This window comes from Sorex fumeus, unplaced genomic scaffold (assembly GCF_029834395.1).
Source record: "Sorex fumeus unplaced genomic scaffold, SorFum_2.1 ptg000035l, whole genome shotgun sequence".
NCBI lineage: Eukaryota > Metazoa > Chordata > Mammalia > Eulipotyphla > Soricidae > Sorex > Sorex fumeus.
In genome coordinates, this window is record NW_026606092.1 from 31,830,491 (window position 1) to 31,842,684 (window position 12,194).

General features: G+C 50.1%; 1 protein-coding gene across 2 annotated transcripts in view; it reads left to right on the forward strand.

Moving 5' to 3' along the window:
• The window catches only part of TMEM163 (transmembrane protein 163), a 233,304-nt gene that overhangs the window by 218,635 nt on the left and 2,475 nt on the right, over nucleotides 1-12,194 (forward strand). For both annotated transcript variants that reach the window (XM_056117619.1, XM_056117618.1), the window contains one exon: nucleotides 4,218-4,329. In XM_056117619.1, the coding sequence (XP_055973594.1) occupies nucleotides 4,218-4,329 (112 nt within the window). The remainder of the gene's footprint in view (nucleotides 1-4,217; nucleotides 4,330-12,194) is intronic.

Below are 12,194 nucleotides of genomic sequence, written 5' to 3' on the forward strand. Positions count from 1 at the left end.
TAATATCTTCAAACGGTTCTCAAAAAAATGTTTTTTATGGGTCCGGAACAATAGTACAGTGGGGTAGTGTATTTCTCTTGTGCGTGACCAACCTGGGTTTGATCCCCGACATCCCATATGGTCCACTGAGCACCATCAGGAGTAAATCTCGAGTGCAGAGCCAAGAGTAACCCCTGATCATCGCCGGGTGTGACTCAAAAATCTGCCACCCTGCAAAAAAAAATGGTTGTTACATTTATCAAAAGTGTAAGCAATGAACACAGTCCCTCAAATAATATCTTTCTGTTCAGGATTGGTGGGGAGTTTTGGTTAAACTCAACTTTATAATGAAATGATGTTGCGATAGCACAGCAGGCAGGGCATTTGCCTTGCACGCAGCTGACCCGGAAGACCCAGGTTCTATTCCTCCGCCTCTCTCGGAGAGCCAGGCAAGCTACCAAGAGTATCATACCTGCATGGCAGAGCCATGCCTGGTAAGCAACCCGTGGCATATTAGATATGACAAAAACAGTAACAACAAGTCTGACAATGGAGATGTTACTGGGCCACTCGAGCAAATTGATAAACAGTGGGAGGATAGTGACAGTGACAGTGACCGATGTTGAACATATCTGACGATATTTGACGTGCAACATAACTGATCTTTGGCTTCTGAGGGAGTGGTTGGTTTTTGTAATCTCTCTGCCTGGACCTTTTCTCCATTCAGCAAAGATTCATTTGTGTGGCACTAGAGTGGAGAGGGTAGGATATGACCATCTGGTCACATGGCTAACCCAGGTTTGATCCCTGAGCCCGAAAGGAGTGATCCTTGAGCACAGAGTCAGGGGTATGCCCTGAGCACAGCCAGAAGCAGTCCAAAACTGATGGAAACACTAAAGATCTGTGAGATATCATTGGGATCAGTTGCTGCTGACAAGGAAATGGGATCCTTCACAAGGGACTAGCTTCCCTCAGTCCACTGGACAGTGACAGGAGAGATAAGGTCATTGATGACACATCTGGTACAGTTTATAGCTGTGGACAAACCTGCCTTAGTGTCTGTCACAGCCCTGTTCTGCTTGGCTGGGATGTGAGTTAGGATGTCAGGGAGACACAACAGCGGTGATCATACCCTGAGAGAAGTCTGGAGTGCTGCAGACCTACACAGGTTGCAATTTTCTCTTCATTGGCCATATCTGCTCTGGCTTTCTGGCTGTGTCTCAGGAAGAAATCCTCTCAGAAGTTCCTTCTTTTATTTAATGGTCTCAGTCAACCAGGCTATCACAACAGAACAGCACAGACTGGATGGCTCAAGCAACAGGGATTCTTTTCAGTTTTGGAAACTGGAACTCCTAGATCAGGGCACCAGCATGGTTGGCATCTAGTGAGAACTCACTTGTTGGGTTACTGAGGGTCGCTTTTTTCTGCTGCCTCACCCAGTCTTTCCTCACCGTGTGGCAAAGAAGGAAATCTCTTCTCCTTCATGTGAGGGCACTAATCCTCTCATCAGGACCCCATCCTCATTACCTCACCACGACCTAATCTAAACCTGTTTGGTTCCACCTCTAAAAAAATATCATACAGGTGGAAATGGCTTCAATATAGGTATTTGGGGGAGGATAGGTAAATATTTGCTCCCTAGCCGGGAAGTGTCAGCAATGGGTTCTCTCTAGGACAATGTGCTTGTGGTAATGATAGATAGGATCGCTGTATGGTGGAAAAGTCTGATGGACTCTGTCAGGGAAGGCTCAGAGGACTTCGGGGTTGAAAGTGGCTTTAGAGGGGAGAATTTGACATATTTTGGCCAGCCCTTGTGACCAAAGATTCTTCTTAGGTTTGTTTATTTATTTTCCCGGTGTTTATAAACAAAACTGTGTAGCTGTGATGCTTCTAGACTCTCAGAACCTCTGTTCCTCCACACTGTGGGAATGTGGGCTCAGCTCTGGAACACAAGCTGTTTGATGGGAGCAGTCCAGAGAGTAAAGCCTTTCTTAATTGCAGTGATTAAATAAAGCTTCTGCTTTTGTGTTCTAAGGACTATACAAAGCTATTCTGCTCTGTTACATAGCCAATGTAACTCTGTTACATAGCCAATCTCATCTGTTTGTCTTGGAGATGGGACTCAGAACCCAAGGGGACTCACACAATGGAAAGCATCTCTGAGATGAAATCTCTAAGGTAAAAGGCGGGTCTCAAACAGTTCCTCCCTCTTGATACCCTGTGGGGCCCCAGCATCACTTCTTTTCAGTTCTTTTACACTTCATCATGCTCTTCACATTCCTTCCAGGAAATGAGCTCCCAGTGATACTCAGCCAACTGAGTCAGGTGGTTGAGTGATTGGGTCCAGGCAAATGGGGCCAGGAATCAATCTGAGGTCCATTTGCGTGTAAGACATACTGAGTTCAGAGCTATATCACCAATATTTAACCATTCCAGGATGTAATTGGGGCACTATTTGGTTCTTCTGTCACTTTGGTCTCTGATTGGGAACCACCTTGGTTGCTCCTCATTGTAGCCTTGAGTTGTCTCTTGAGATGTGGTTCTGGGGTCTTTCATAAACCACCTCCCTCCACCTCTGGGGTTTATGAAAGGTTTATTTGATGTTTCCTATCATGTCTCAGCTGAGATTACAGATTTTTCATATCATACCATAGAGGAATCTCCTCATACACCCTATCATGAGGGCCCTCCCCACCAACCCGGTGTGGGTGAACCTTATTAGCCATGAGTCAGGCTCACCATGCTCTCTTGACTAAGGTGGTGTCCACTGGATTTTTCCATGTGAGTTTCTCCTTCTCCCCTTTCCAACCCTATTTGTGGGGCCAAGTCACAAGGTGCCCCCAGCCCTGCTTTTCTCACCTTCTAGAGGAAGAAGTAGCAGAGAATTGGTGGACAGATGTTACAAACACCAATGCCTTTGGGCACAGCTGCTTTCATGCCACATGGGTGTCCTGTGCCCAGATAGGTGGTGTTTCAGTGACTTTATACAGTTTTGAATTCTGGGAGACAGGCTGTCTTCACTCTTCCCAGTTTTTTGTCACTAGATTAGTGAATCGGAATAATAAACTGCTTAAGGAGGCCTGTTTCTTTGTGTCTAGATGGTGCTTTATTAGATTTCTGCTGACAGCTGCATTTTTTTTCTTTTTGGGTCACACCCGGCGATGCTCAGGGGTTACTCCTGGCTCTGCACTCAAGAATCACTCCTGGCGGTGCTCGGGGGACTATATGGGATGCTGGGAATTGAACCTGGGTCAGCCGTGTGCAAGGCAAACGCCCTACCCACTGTGCTATTGCTCCAGCCCCCTGACAGCTGCATTTTAATGTGGAAACTTCTGGAGGCCTAACTCCTGGGAGTGACACATGGGCTTGCTGCTGGGGTCTAGGTCATGAGGTAGCTGTGCTCACTTTTAAATGTGTGACTCACTGGCTTGCTTGCAAAGGTAGGGTGACAACTTAAAGGAAGTGTTAAGATGATGTCAATTGCAGAGTGTATTTTTAGATGCCTTTTCCCCACCTTCAAGGCTATATTTGAACTTCCGATTGAGTTATGTGAGTTTAAGGGATAAATTTGGTTAAAAGTACCTCCAGCCATAATTGACCTTGTGACAAATTCAGCTGGATCAAGGAGAAGTGATATCAGGTCAGTAGTGTACTTACATGCTCTAAAATTCCCAATCCAGTGATATTACAGTGAGTAGGGCATTTGCCTTGCATGTGGCCAACCCGGTTTTGATCTCCAACATCCTGTATGGTCCTCTGAGCGCTGCCAGGAGTAATCCCTGAGTGTAGAGCCAGGAATAACCCTGGGTGTGACCCAGAAAGCCAAAAAAAAAAAATCAAAACGAAAAACCAAAATTCCCAATCTGCATTGTGCATTGTCTCCACCAAAAAGTTACGGTTTTTTGCAATCAGATAGCTCTGCTATTGATCACTGATTGCCAACCATTTAGGCAGATGGTGGGAAGGGGGAATCTCCTACAGTTTTCCTGTAGAAATTCTTTTCAAAGTAATTAGTGGCTTTCTAAATAAACATCAATCTGGATGATCTGGTTTTGGCAACTTTTTAATTCCCAGCAGCATAGATAACTGAACACAGAATACAAGTAGCATACCCCCACCTTGTGGCAATGTCCCTGATGGTTTGCCCCACCATCAAAGCTGATCCTGAAGGCAAGTGGTTTGCAGGTAATGTTTGCTAGCCACAGGAAGTTGAATTCTGGCGCTTTTTTTTTCCCTAGGATGATTTCCTGTTCAGCGTCTCCATCCTAAGTGGGATCCTGTGCAGTGTCCTTGCCGTGCTGAAGTTCATGCTGGGGAAGGTTCTGACAAGCAGGGCACTCATCACAGATGGTGAGTAGGGCTGTTGGGCCTCATCTAGGGGGTCTGAACTCCTCAGCAGTGTCTTGTGTTGCAGAAGAGCTCAAAAATTTGGGATCCATTCCTCACTGTCCTCCCCTTGCTAGTCATTGTCAAGATTCACACTTCAGAGCAGATATCTTGAGCCCTGGGAAGTCAATCAGTTCTGCTTGCTTCACCACCTCCCTTGACCTCATAAGATCGAGGTTCCTGGCCTCTGAATCATGAAGCACATGAGATTCCCCAGAATCTTGGATTTCATATGTTTCCTTGCTCCAAAGTGTTAGTGCCTTTTTGTTTGTTCTGTTTTGGGGTCACACCTTTCTGTACTCAGGGCTTATTCCTGAGGGGACCAAATGGGGTTATTAGGTATTGAACTTGGGTCAGCTGTGTGCAAGACAAGTGCCGTGCTGGTTGGGGATTTTTCCAGCCCCCCAAATCAGTGCCTTTAAGGGGCCTAGATCCATGTGCCCCCTGTGCATTCTCCATGCTCACATCCTCTCCAGCTAGGGAGACTTTCACTGTGGTGTTCAACTTACCACTAGCCAGGCTGGTGGTGGTGGGGACCGGGGTGGGTTAAGGGCAATGCTCACTCTATGCTTAGATCCCAAACCAGGCAGAAAAGATTCTGTGTCTATGGGTCAGCACATTTCTTCTTCTTTTTCTTTATTTTTTTAAATTTTTGGGTCATATCTCATCTGGCAATGCTCAGGGGTTACTCCTGGCTCTGCTCTCAGGAATTACTCCTGGTGGTGCTTAGGGGACCATATAGAATGCCAGGGATCAAACCCTAGTAGGCTTCGTGGAAGGCAAAAACCTTCTCTGATGTACTATCACCCCAGCGTGAGAAGCAGGTGCTCAGCCCTCTGAGAAGTTTCTATCTCTAACCTGCAGGGTGGATTTTTCTCTCTTCTGGGGATTGTTTAGGACAACCTCTCTGCTGAAGGCTGAGTGTGGACACAGCTCAGACCCATCGCCAGCTGATCCTCTTTCCCTTCCTCCTTGCCAGGGCCCCTCCAGTCTTGACTGCTGCCATGCTAAACACAGGGGTGCCAGGAAACTGGCTCTCTGCTTGCTGATCCTGCCGTGCTGTTCTTTCCTTTTTAAAGATATTTTATTTATTTATTTATTTATTTGCTTTTTGGGTCACACCCGGCAATGCACAGGGGTTACTCCTGGCTCTTCATTCAGGAATTACTCCTGGCGGTGCTCGGCAGACCACATGGGATGCGAACCCGGGTCAGCCGCATGCAAGGGAAACGCTCTACCCACTGTGCTATAGTTCCAGCCCCTGTTCTTTCCTTTAACGTGGTAGAAGCGAAGCCCTGTGTGTCCTCCCTAGAGAAACCACTTCTGACTTCGTGGCTTCCACAACACGCAGGCATGGTTTCTGTGGGAGGAGATTTACAAAGAGAAGTGAATGATTAGGGTGAAAAAGTTTCCCAGACAGGTGCTGAGTTGGGAAGAATGCCCCTTTGGCAGAGGGGACCCCATGGGGGCATCGGAAGGGGCATGTGTAGGAGGATTCCCATGTGTGGGCATGGGGAGCTTTGCAGGACATTTTGGAACAAACGAGAGTTTGGGATGTTTTACTAAATATCCAAATAGATAAAGAGTTCATTGCCCGCGTGCTGCAGGGTATGGCCTTTGTTGGCCTCCAGTCATTGCAGGAATGTGCCCTCAATAGTGCTGTAATGAAATAGACCTTCCCGGAATCAAGCGGGAGAGGAGAGTGGAGGGAAGGTAGGAACGTGCTAAGGAAGGGAGAGGCATCTGGGAAGCTGGAGGTGGTGGTGGCTTGAACATGACAGAGGGGTGGAGACACGGAGTAGTGTTTGAAGTCATGCCAGCACTATTTGTCAAGTGGCAGGGCACAGGAATGAATGGGCCATGAGGAAAGAGAGGAGGAGGAGGAGGAGGAAAAGGAGGAAGAAAAGGAGGCGAGGACAGGGCAGAAAGAGATACAGGAAGGGAAGAAAGAGGGACAGTGGGCAGGGCACTGGCCCTGTGCATCTTCTATAACTGCTCTGATTCTTGGTGAGCATGCCAGCAGAATGTACGGGAATAATTACAGCCTCCTGCTAATTGCATCATCTGTGATTCTGGTTTTACTCATTCATTGATTAGCAGAGCTCGGAAACAATCTGTAATTATCTCCTCTCTGTTCCTCCCTTGATTTGTTCGGTCGTGGGGAGCATGGCAGCCTTGACTGTGTTGGGACATCTCTGTTGTACTCCAAGAGAGGAGCCCATGCCTTTTGACTGTCCCTGGAAATGCAGCCTAATGATGTGGGGGATTAGGGACACACATAAGCTAAGCACTTTGTCTCTATAAAGGAAACTGTGTGCTCCAGCAGGAAAGGGAGGGTGGGCCTCACATGTCCCCTGGCAGGGGCAGTTTCCTGTGATGGAGCTGCATGTGCACTGGGTCAGGCTAAGCCATGGTGTGCTGGTCCCGGGGTTGTGATCTACAGCCAGGAAGCTGTCTGGGGAAGAGACAGCAGCAAGTGGATAAGTGGCAGGCTTCCCACTTGGTGCAGTCAATTGCAGTGAATCTTGTCTAATGTGGTTTTGTGGTTTTGGTATTTAGTCAACATCAGGAGTAGACTGAAGCTGGCTTTGTATTATTTAAGGCAAAATGTGTTGGAGCATGAACACCTGGGAGGCACGTGTTCCCCCACCCAAGCTATACCCAGCCCTGGGATCAGATGGGTTTGTTTAGTTTGGGGGCAACACCTGGCAATGCTCAGGGCTTACTCCTGGCTCTGTGCTCAGGGATCACCCCAGGTGGGGCTCAGGAGACCATATGCCATGCTGGAGATTGAACCCAGGTTCGCCATGTGAAAGGCAAGCACCTGACCTGCTGTACTATCTCTCCAGCCCTGGAGACAGATGATTTTGTACAGCAAGTTAAAGCTGTAAGTCAGATAAGAAGACAGGGGATCAGGGAGGTGGCTCAAAAAGGCTGGAGCACATGCTTTGCATGCAGGAGTCCTGGGTTTGATTCCAGTACCATCTGGTTCCTTGAACACTGGCCTGGGAAGGCCTTCAACCCCTGAAAAATCATGATACAGGGGCTGGACTGATAGCACAGCAGGTAGGGTGTTTGCCTTGCACGCGGCTGACCTGGGTTTCATTCCCAGCATCCCAGATGGTCCCCCGAGCACCACCAGGAGTAATTTCTGAGTGCAGAGTCAGGAGTAACCCCTATGCATCGCCGGATGTGACCCAAAAAGAAAAAAAAAAGAAAGAAAAATCATGATTCTGAAGAGCTACCAGGGGAAGCCTGACCTAGAAGCTGGTGCTGGGCTGTAGGCTGCAGGGGACCATCTCTCTACACCCAGAGCTCTGGTGTCACCCTTCCCTCACTCCTTTGCAATTCTACCCAATCATCAAGACGATGTAACAATTTTCAGGCGCATGAGACATTTTTTTCTAATCAGAGCTTTCTTCTTGAAACGAAGCACAATCTATGTGCCTCATCACATAGATGCTTACCTAGTAATTAGGAGTGGACTGGTGGAGTCTTTAGCCCAGCATTGAGGATCCTATGGTGCTCGTCCCCTAATAACAGCATTTCATTTTGAACAGCTTTGTGACTTTAATTGGTGGGCCCTGGTGGGTGGGCAAGAGAGTCACGGGATGATGGAACAAGTCAGGGTCTGGACGTGGGTCGTTCCCACGAGAAAACTGGACTGGTGAGGTGAGCGAGGCTCTGCCCTAACCAGAAGGCAGTGGAGGCGCCTTCTAGAAGGCTCGCAGGAGACAGGCGAGGGCGCGCTGCAGCCGGGAGCAACGCAGGGGCATGGAGGGCGCATGCGTAGGGGGCCCTGGACCAGCAAGCCGGGAACATGATGGAGCGGAGAGGACATCTAGTGGCTGTCTTGGGCAGCTCATGGGCACCCCGCATCTTTTTTAAGAGCTCTTGACTGAGCTGGGGAGAGGCAGGGAGGAGGGCAACGCTTTCCTCGGGCCACCCGAAGGAAACGTCCCCTCCGACTTTGAGAATGCCCAAGGGGCAAACTGTCAGCCCACTGGCCAGGGCAGTATCTGGCCGCTGCTGCTTTTTTTTTTCTTCAAATTTTTATTGAAAAAAAAAACCTGTACAACTGTACCTCATGGTGTTTTAGTGAAACACCATGAGATACAGTTGTAGACTTAACAAAATTTTGTGCTTGGGTTTCAGTTATACAGTGATTGAGTACCCATCCCTCCAGCAGTGCCCATTCTCCACCACCACTGATCCCAGTATTCCTCCACCCCTCCATCTCCCCCATCCCACCCTGCCTCTGTGGCAGGGCATTCCCTTTTGTTCTTTCTCTCCTTTTGGGTGCTGTGGTTTGCAAAAGAGGCATTAGGTGGCAATCATGTTTGGTCTATAGTCTACTTTCAGCATGCTTCTCCCATCCTGGGAGGATCCTCCCAACACCCTTTATTTGATGCTTCCTTCTCTATCTGAGCTGCCGTTTCCTCTAGCATGTGTGGCTGGCCTCCAAGCCATGGAGTAAACCTCCTGGTACTTATCCTGGCTATTCTTGAGTGTTAGTCTCCTACTTTGTTATTTTATGTTCCCCAGATGAATGCAATCTTTCTGTCTGTCCCTTTCTTTCACCGCTGCTGCTTTTGCAGTTTCTAAGAAAAGACACTTGTAGAGACTTATTTTTTTTTAAAAAAAAAGGGCTGGTATCCTTCAGTCCATTCAGGACAATGGGGAGGACCAGCCAGAGGCAGGAGAGAGCCACAGCTTTTCATAAAGGATATGAAACTCTTGGGGACTCAGAAGATGTGACTCGGGTAGGCCTGCCACGCAGAGGCACACAGGCAGGACCCACAGAGAAGTGTGCGGGGACCACACGGGTGGAATGTGGCGGTGCTCATGGCTCTGCCTGCAAGGGGCTAGGATGGACTCAATTGAAATAAAGCTGCTAGCTGTGGCAACAAATGGTTTCAGGTGGGCAGTTGTGCTTTTAAAAAACAAAGGGCCTGGGGGGCAGGTGAGGTTCTTCCCTTGTACTAGCCTGACCTGGTTTTGGTCCCCAGTACTGCATATGGTCCACTCAGGCACCACCAGGTGTGACCCCTGAATGCAGAGTAAGGAATAGGTCCTGAGTAGGGCCAGGTGGGAAGGAAGGAAGGAAGGAAGGAAGGAAGGAAGGAAGGAAGGAAGGAAGGAAGGAAGGAAGGAAGGAAGGTAGGTTGTGGCAGTGGCTGGGGAGGCAGTCAGAGGCTTGGCAGCCTTGGGAGAGCCCCAGGAGGAGGCCAGGCAGGCCCTTTGGGGAGAGCTTGTGGGGGGTGCTGGCAGCAGCCAGGTGGTAGGAACTCTGAGAATGAGGAGAGGCAGGTGGAGTTTGTCATCTGAGGGCCAGTCAAGCTCAAAGAGTCCCACGAGTATTTGCAGTCAGGCTGCTGTTCTGTTGGGGCCTTCTGGCTTCGTGAGGATGAGTGGAGGCCAGCGAGAGAGATCTCAGCACCGGGGCTGGGTGGGAGAGGTGGGGAGGTAAAGTTTTGGAGTTAACTATCGGCAAGAATTACTCTACAGGTTGCAAAGATTCAGGGTGTGAGAAAAGCAGGGGTGGCCCCTAGAGATTTGTCCTCAGCAGCTGGCCGGGGTTATGGAGAGTCAAGGGGGTGGGTATGAGGTGCCCAGAGTTCTCTGTGTTGAACAGGACCAGATGCAGTGCCAGGTACCCAACTGGGTTGACCACACCCGAAGCAAGCACCTAACCCCCGTACTGCCTCCAGTCCCGAGAAGTCCCTTCCACAAAGAAACCCCAGAAGTGTAGGCCCTGCCATTTGGCTGCTCCAGACAGCAGTACCCGCTAGTGATCTGCCCCTGAAGGGAAGGGTCGGCAGAAGGAAATCAGGAGCTTTGCCTGGTGGGGGTGGAGGCCGCTGGATGTTGGCAGAATAGCGTGCTAAAGACTGAGCCTGGCACTTAAGTGGGGAAGGGGCAGGACTAGGAAAGGAGGCTGAGGAGAATCATGAGCAAAGAGGAAACTGGTCAGGAACAGTCCTAGAAAATGGCAGAGTTTCTTGGAGGCATGAGCTCAGCACAGCAGTCAACCTGGGCAGCGTGGAGCCAGCCAGGGACCCCCCACCCCAGCGTCCTGGGGAGGCAGAAGAGACCAGAAGGAACAGGAAGCTTGTAACTATCTCATGTTGATTCAATAAAATTAAAAGGTGGGATGGGGGGGCTGGGGGGGTGGGTGGGAGGGATACTGGGATCCATGGTGGTGAAAAATGGGCACTGGTGGAGGGATGGGTACTTGATCATTGTATAACTGAAACCCAAGCGCAAAAATTTGTAAGTCTACAACTGTACCTCATGGTGTTTCACTAATAAAAATTTTAATAAAAGGAACAGGAGGTGCAGATATGGTGCCAGCTTGGGGCTGGCACAAGGGCTCAAGGAGTTGGAAGTGGGAGATGGTAAGGCTGGTCCCAGTGGGAATGAGCCAGGGGGAAGGGAGAATTTCCAGTCTGCGGAGAGCCAGTGTGAGAAGGTGGCCCAGGCCCTCACTGGAGGAACCTGGAGAAACAGCTGGCTGGGGAAGGTGAGGGGTGACACATGGATGGTGATGGACTTGCTGTTGGAGAGTTGAGGGGCTCCTGGCTGCACCTCTGTGTTCTGACAGCAAGGCTTTGGTGCCTGATAGGAGCTGGAGTGGGTGGGCTGCTTGGTCAGTGTCATGGCCAGTGCTGAGAAGTCCTGACGTCCCAGCTCCATCTCGTGCCTGTCCTTAGAGCCCACCCCCTGTTAAGGTCTGTGGGGACCCTGAGAAGGAAGGGGCTCCTGGGGCTTGGCTCAAATCATAACTGTCCCTCTCCCCTTCCCCCGTGCCCTCAGGGAGTGCCTTCTGGTGGTTTGATCCAGTTGGGCGTGGGGTATGTGGCACACAGGCTCCTGTGTAACCCTGGGGAGCAAGGGACTAGCCACCCTGCAGGCCCCAGAAGGCACGTGTGGGCCTGGAACTTCTCTCTGGGTTCCACACCCCATTCTACTGCAGCAGGTGAGGTCCATGCAGTGACACCCCCAGAGTGGCTCTGAGACCTACCTGTGTGGCCTTGGGCGTGACTCACCAGTACAGCAAAATGGGGGTGCCTAAGTATGAGAATGAAATGGGGTGACACTGATGAAAGGAGAGGGCGACCCACATTCCTGAGCTCCAGTGAGGGTGTCCCGGTGCCATTCCGTGACCATGAAGCTGGTGCTGGACTTGACACTTCTCTTCCCAGAGAGCAGAAATTTTCAAGTTGCTGAGGAGGCACTGGGGGAAGAGGGAGTCCTGGTTCAGTGGCAGCCCAGCAGCTCAGTCCTTTTATTGGGCCTCACTGCTTCACCTCATTTTCTCACTGGTAAACGCGTAGGATATTTTGACTTCATGGGAGCAAGAAGATTCCAGCTTGACCCTTGGCCCGGCAGATAGCCCGTGGATTTGAGTCCCCCTATTTGATGGGCTCCTGTGTGCTGAGTTGGGCACTCTCCCTGATTCTGAGGCCCACTAGGGTCGCTGCTTCCCAGGAGAGCTGGGTGGCCAGTGGGCAAGGAAAAGTCACAGGACCGGGGCTGGAGTGATAGTACAGTGGGTAGGGCATTTGTCTTGCACGCGGCTGACCTGGGTTTGATTCCCAGCATCCCATAAGGTTGCCCGAGCACTGCCAGGAGTAATTCATAAGTGCATGAGGCAGGAGTAACCCCTGTGCAATGCCAGGTGTGACCCAAAAAGCAAAAAATAAAAAAAGCCACAGAACCACATGCCTCTGTGTCACATGGGCATAGTGCCTGGCAGGGGACTGGATTGCTGGTGGCACTGACCAGTGTATCCCTCTGAGGCTCTGGTGACCATTGATATCTGGACA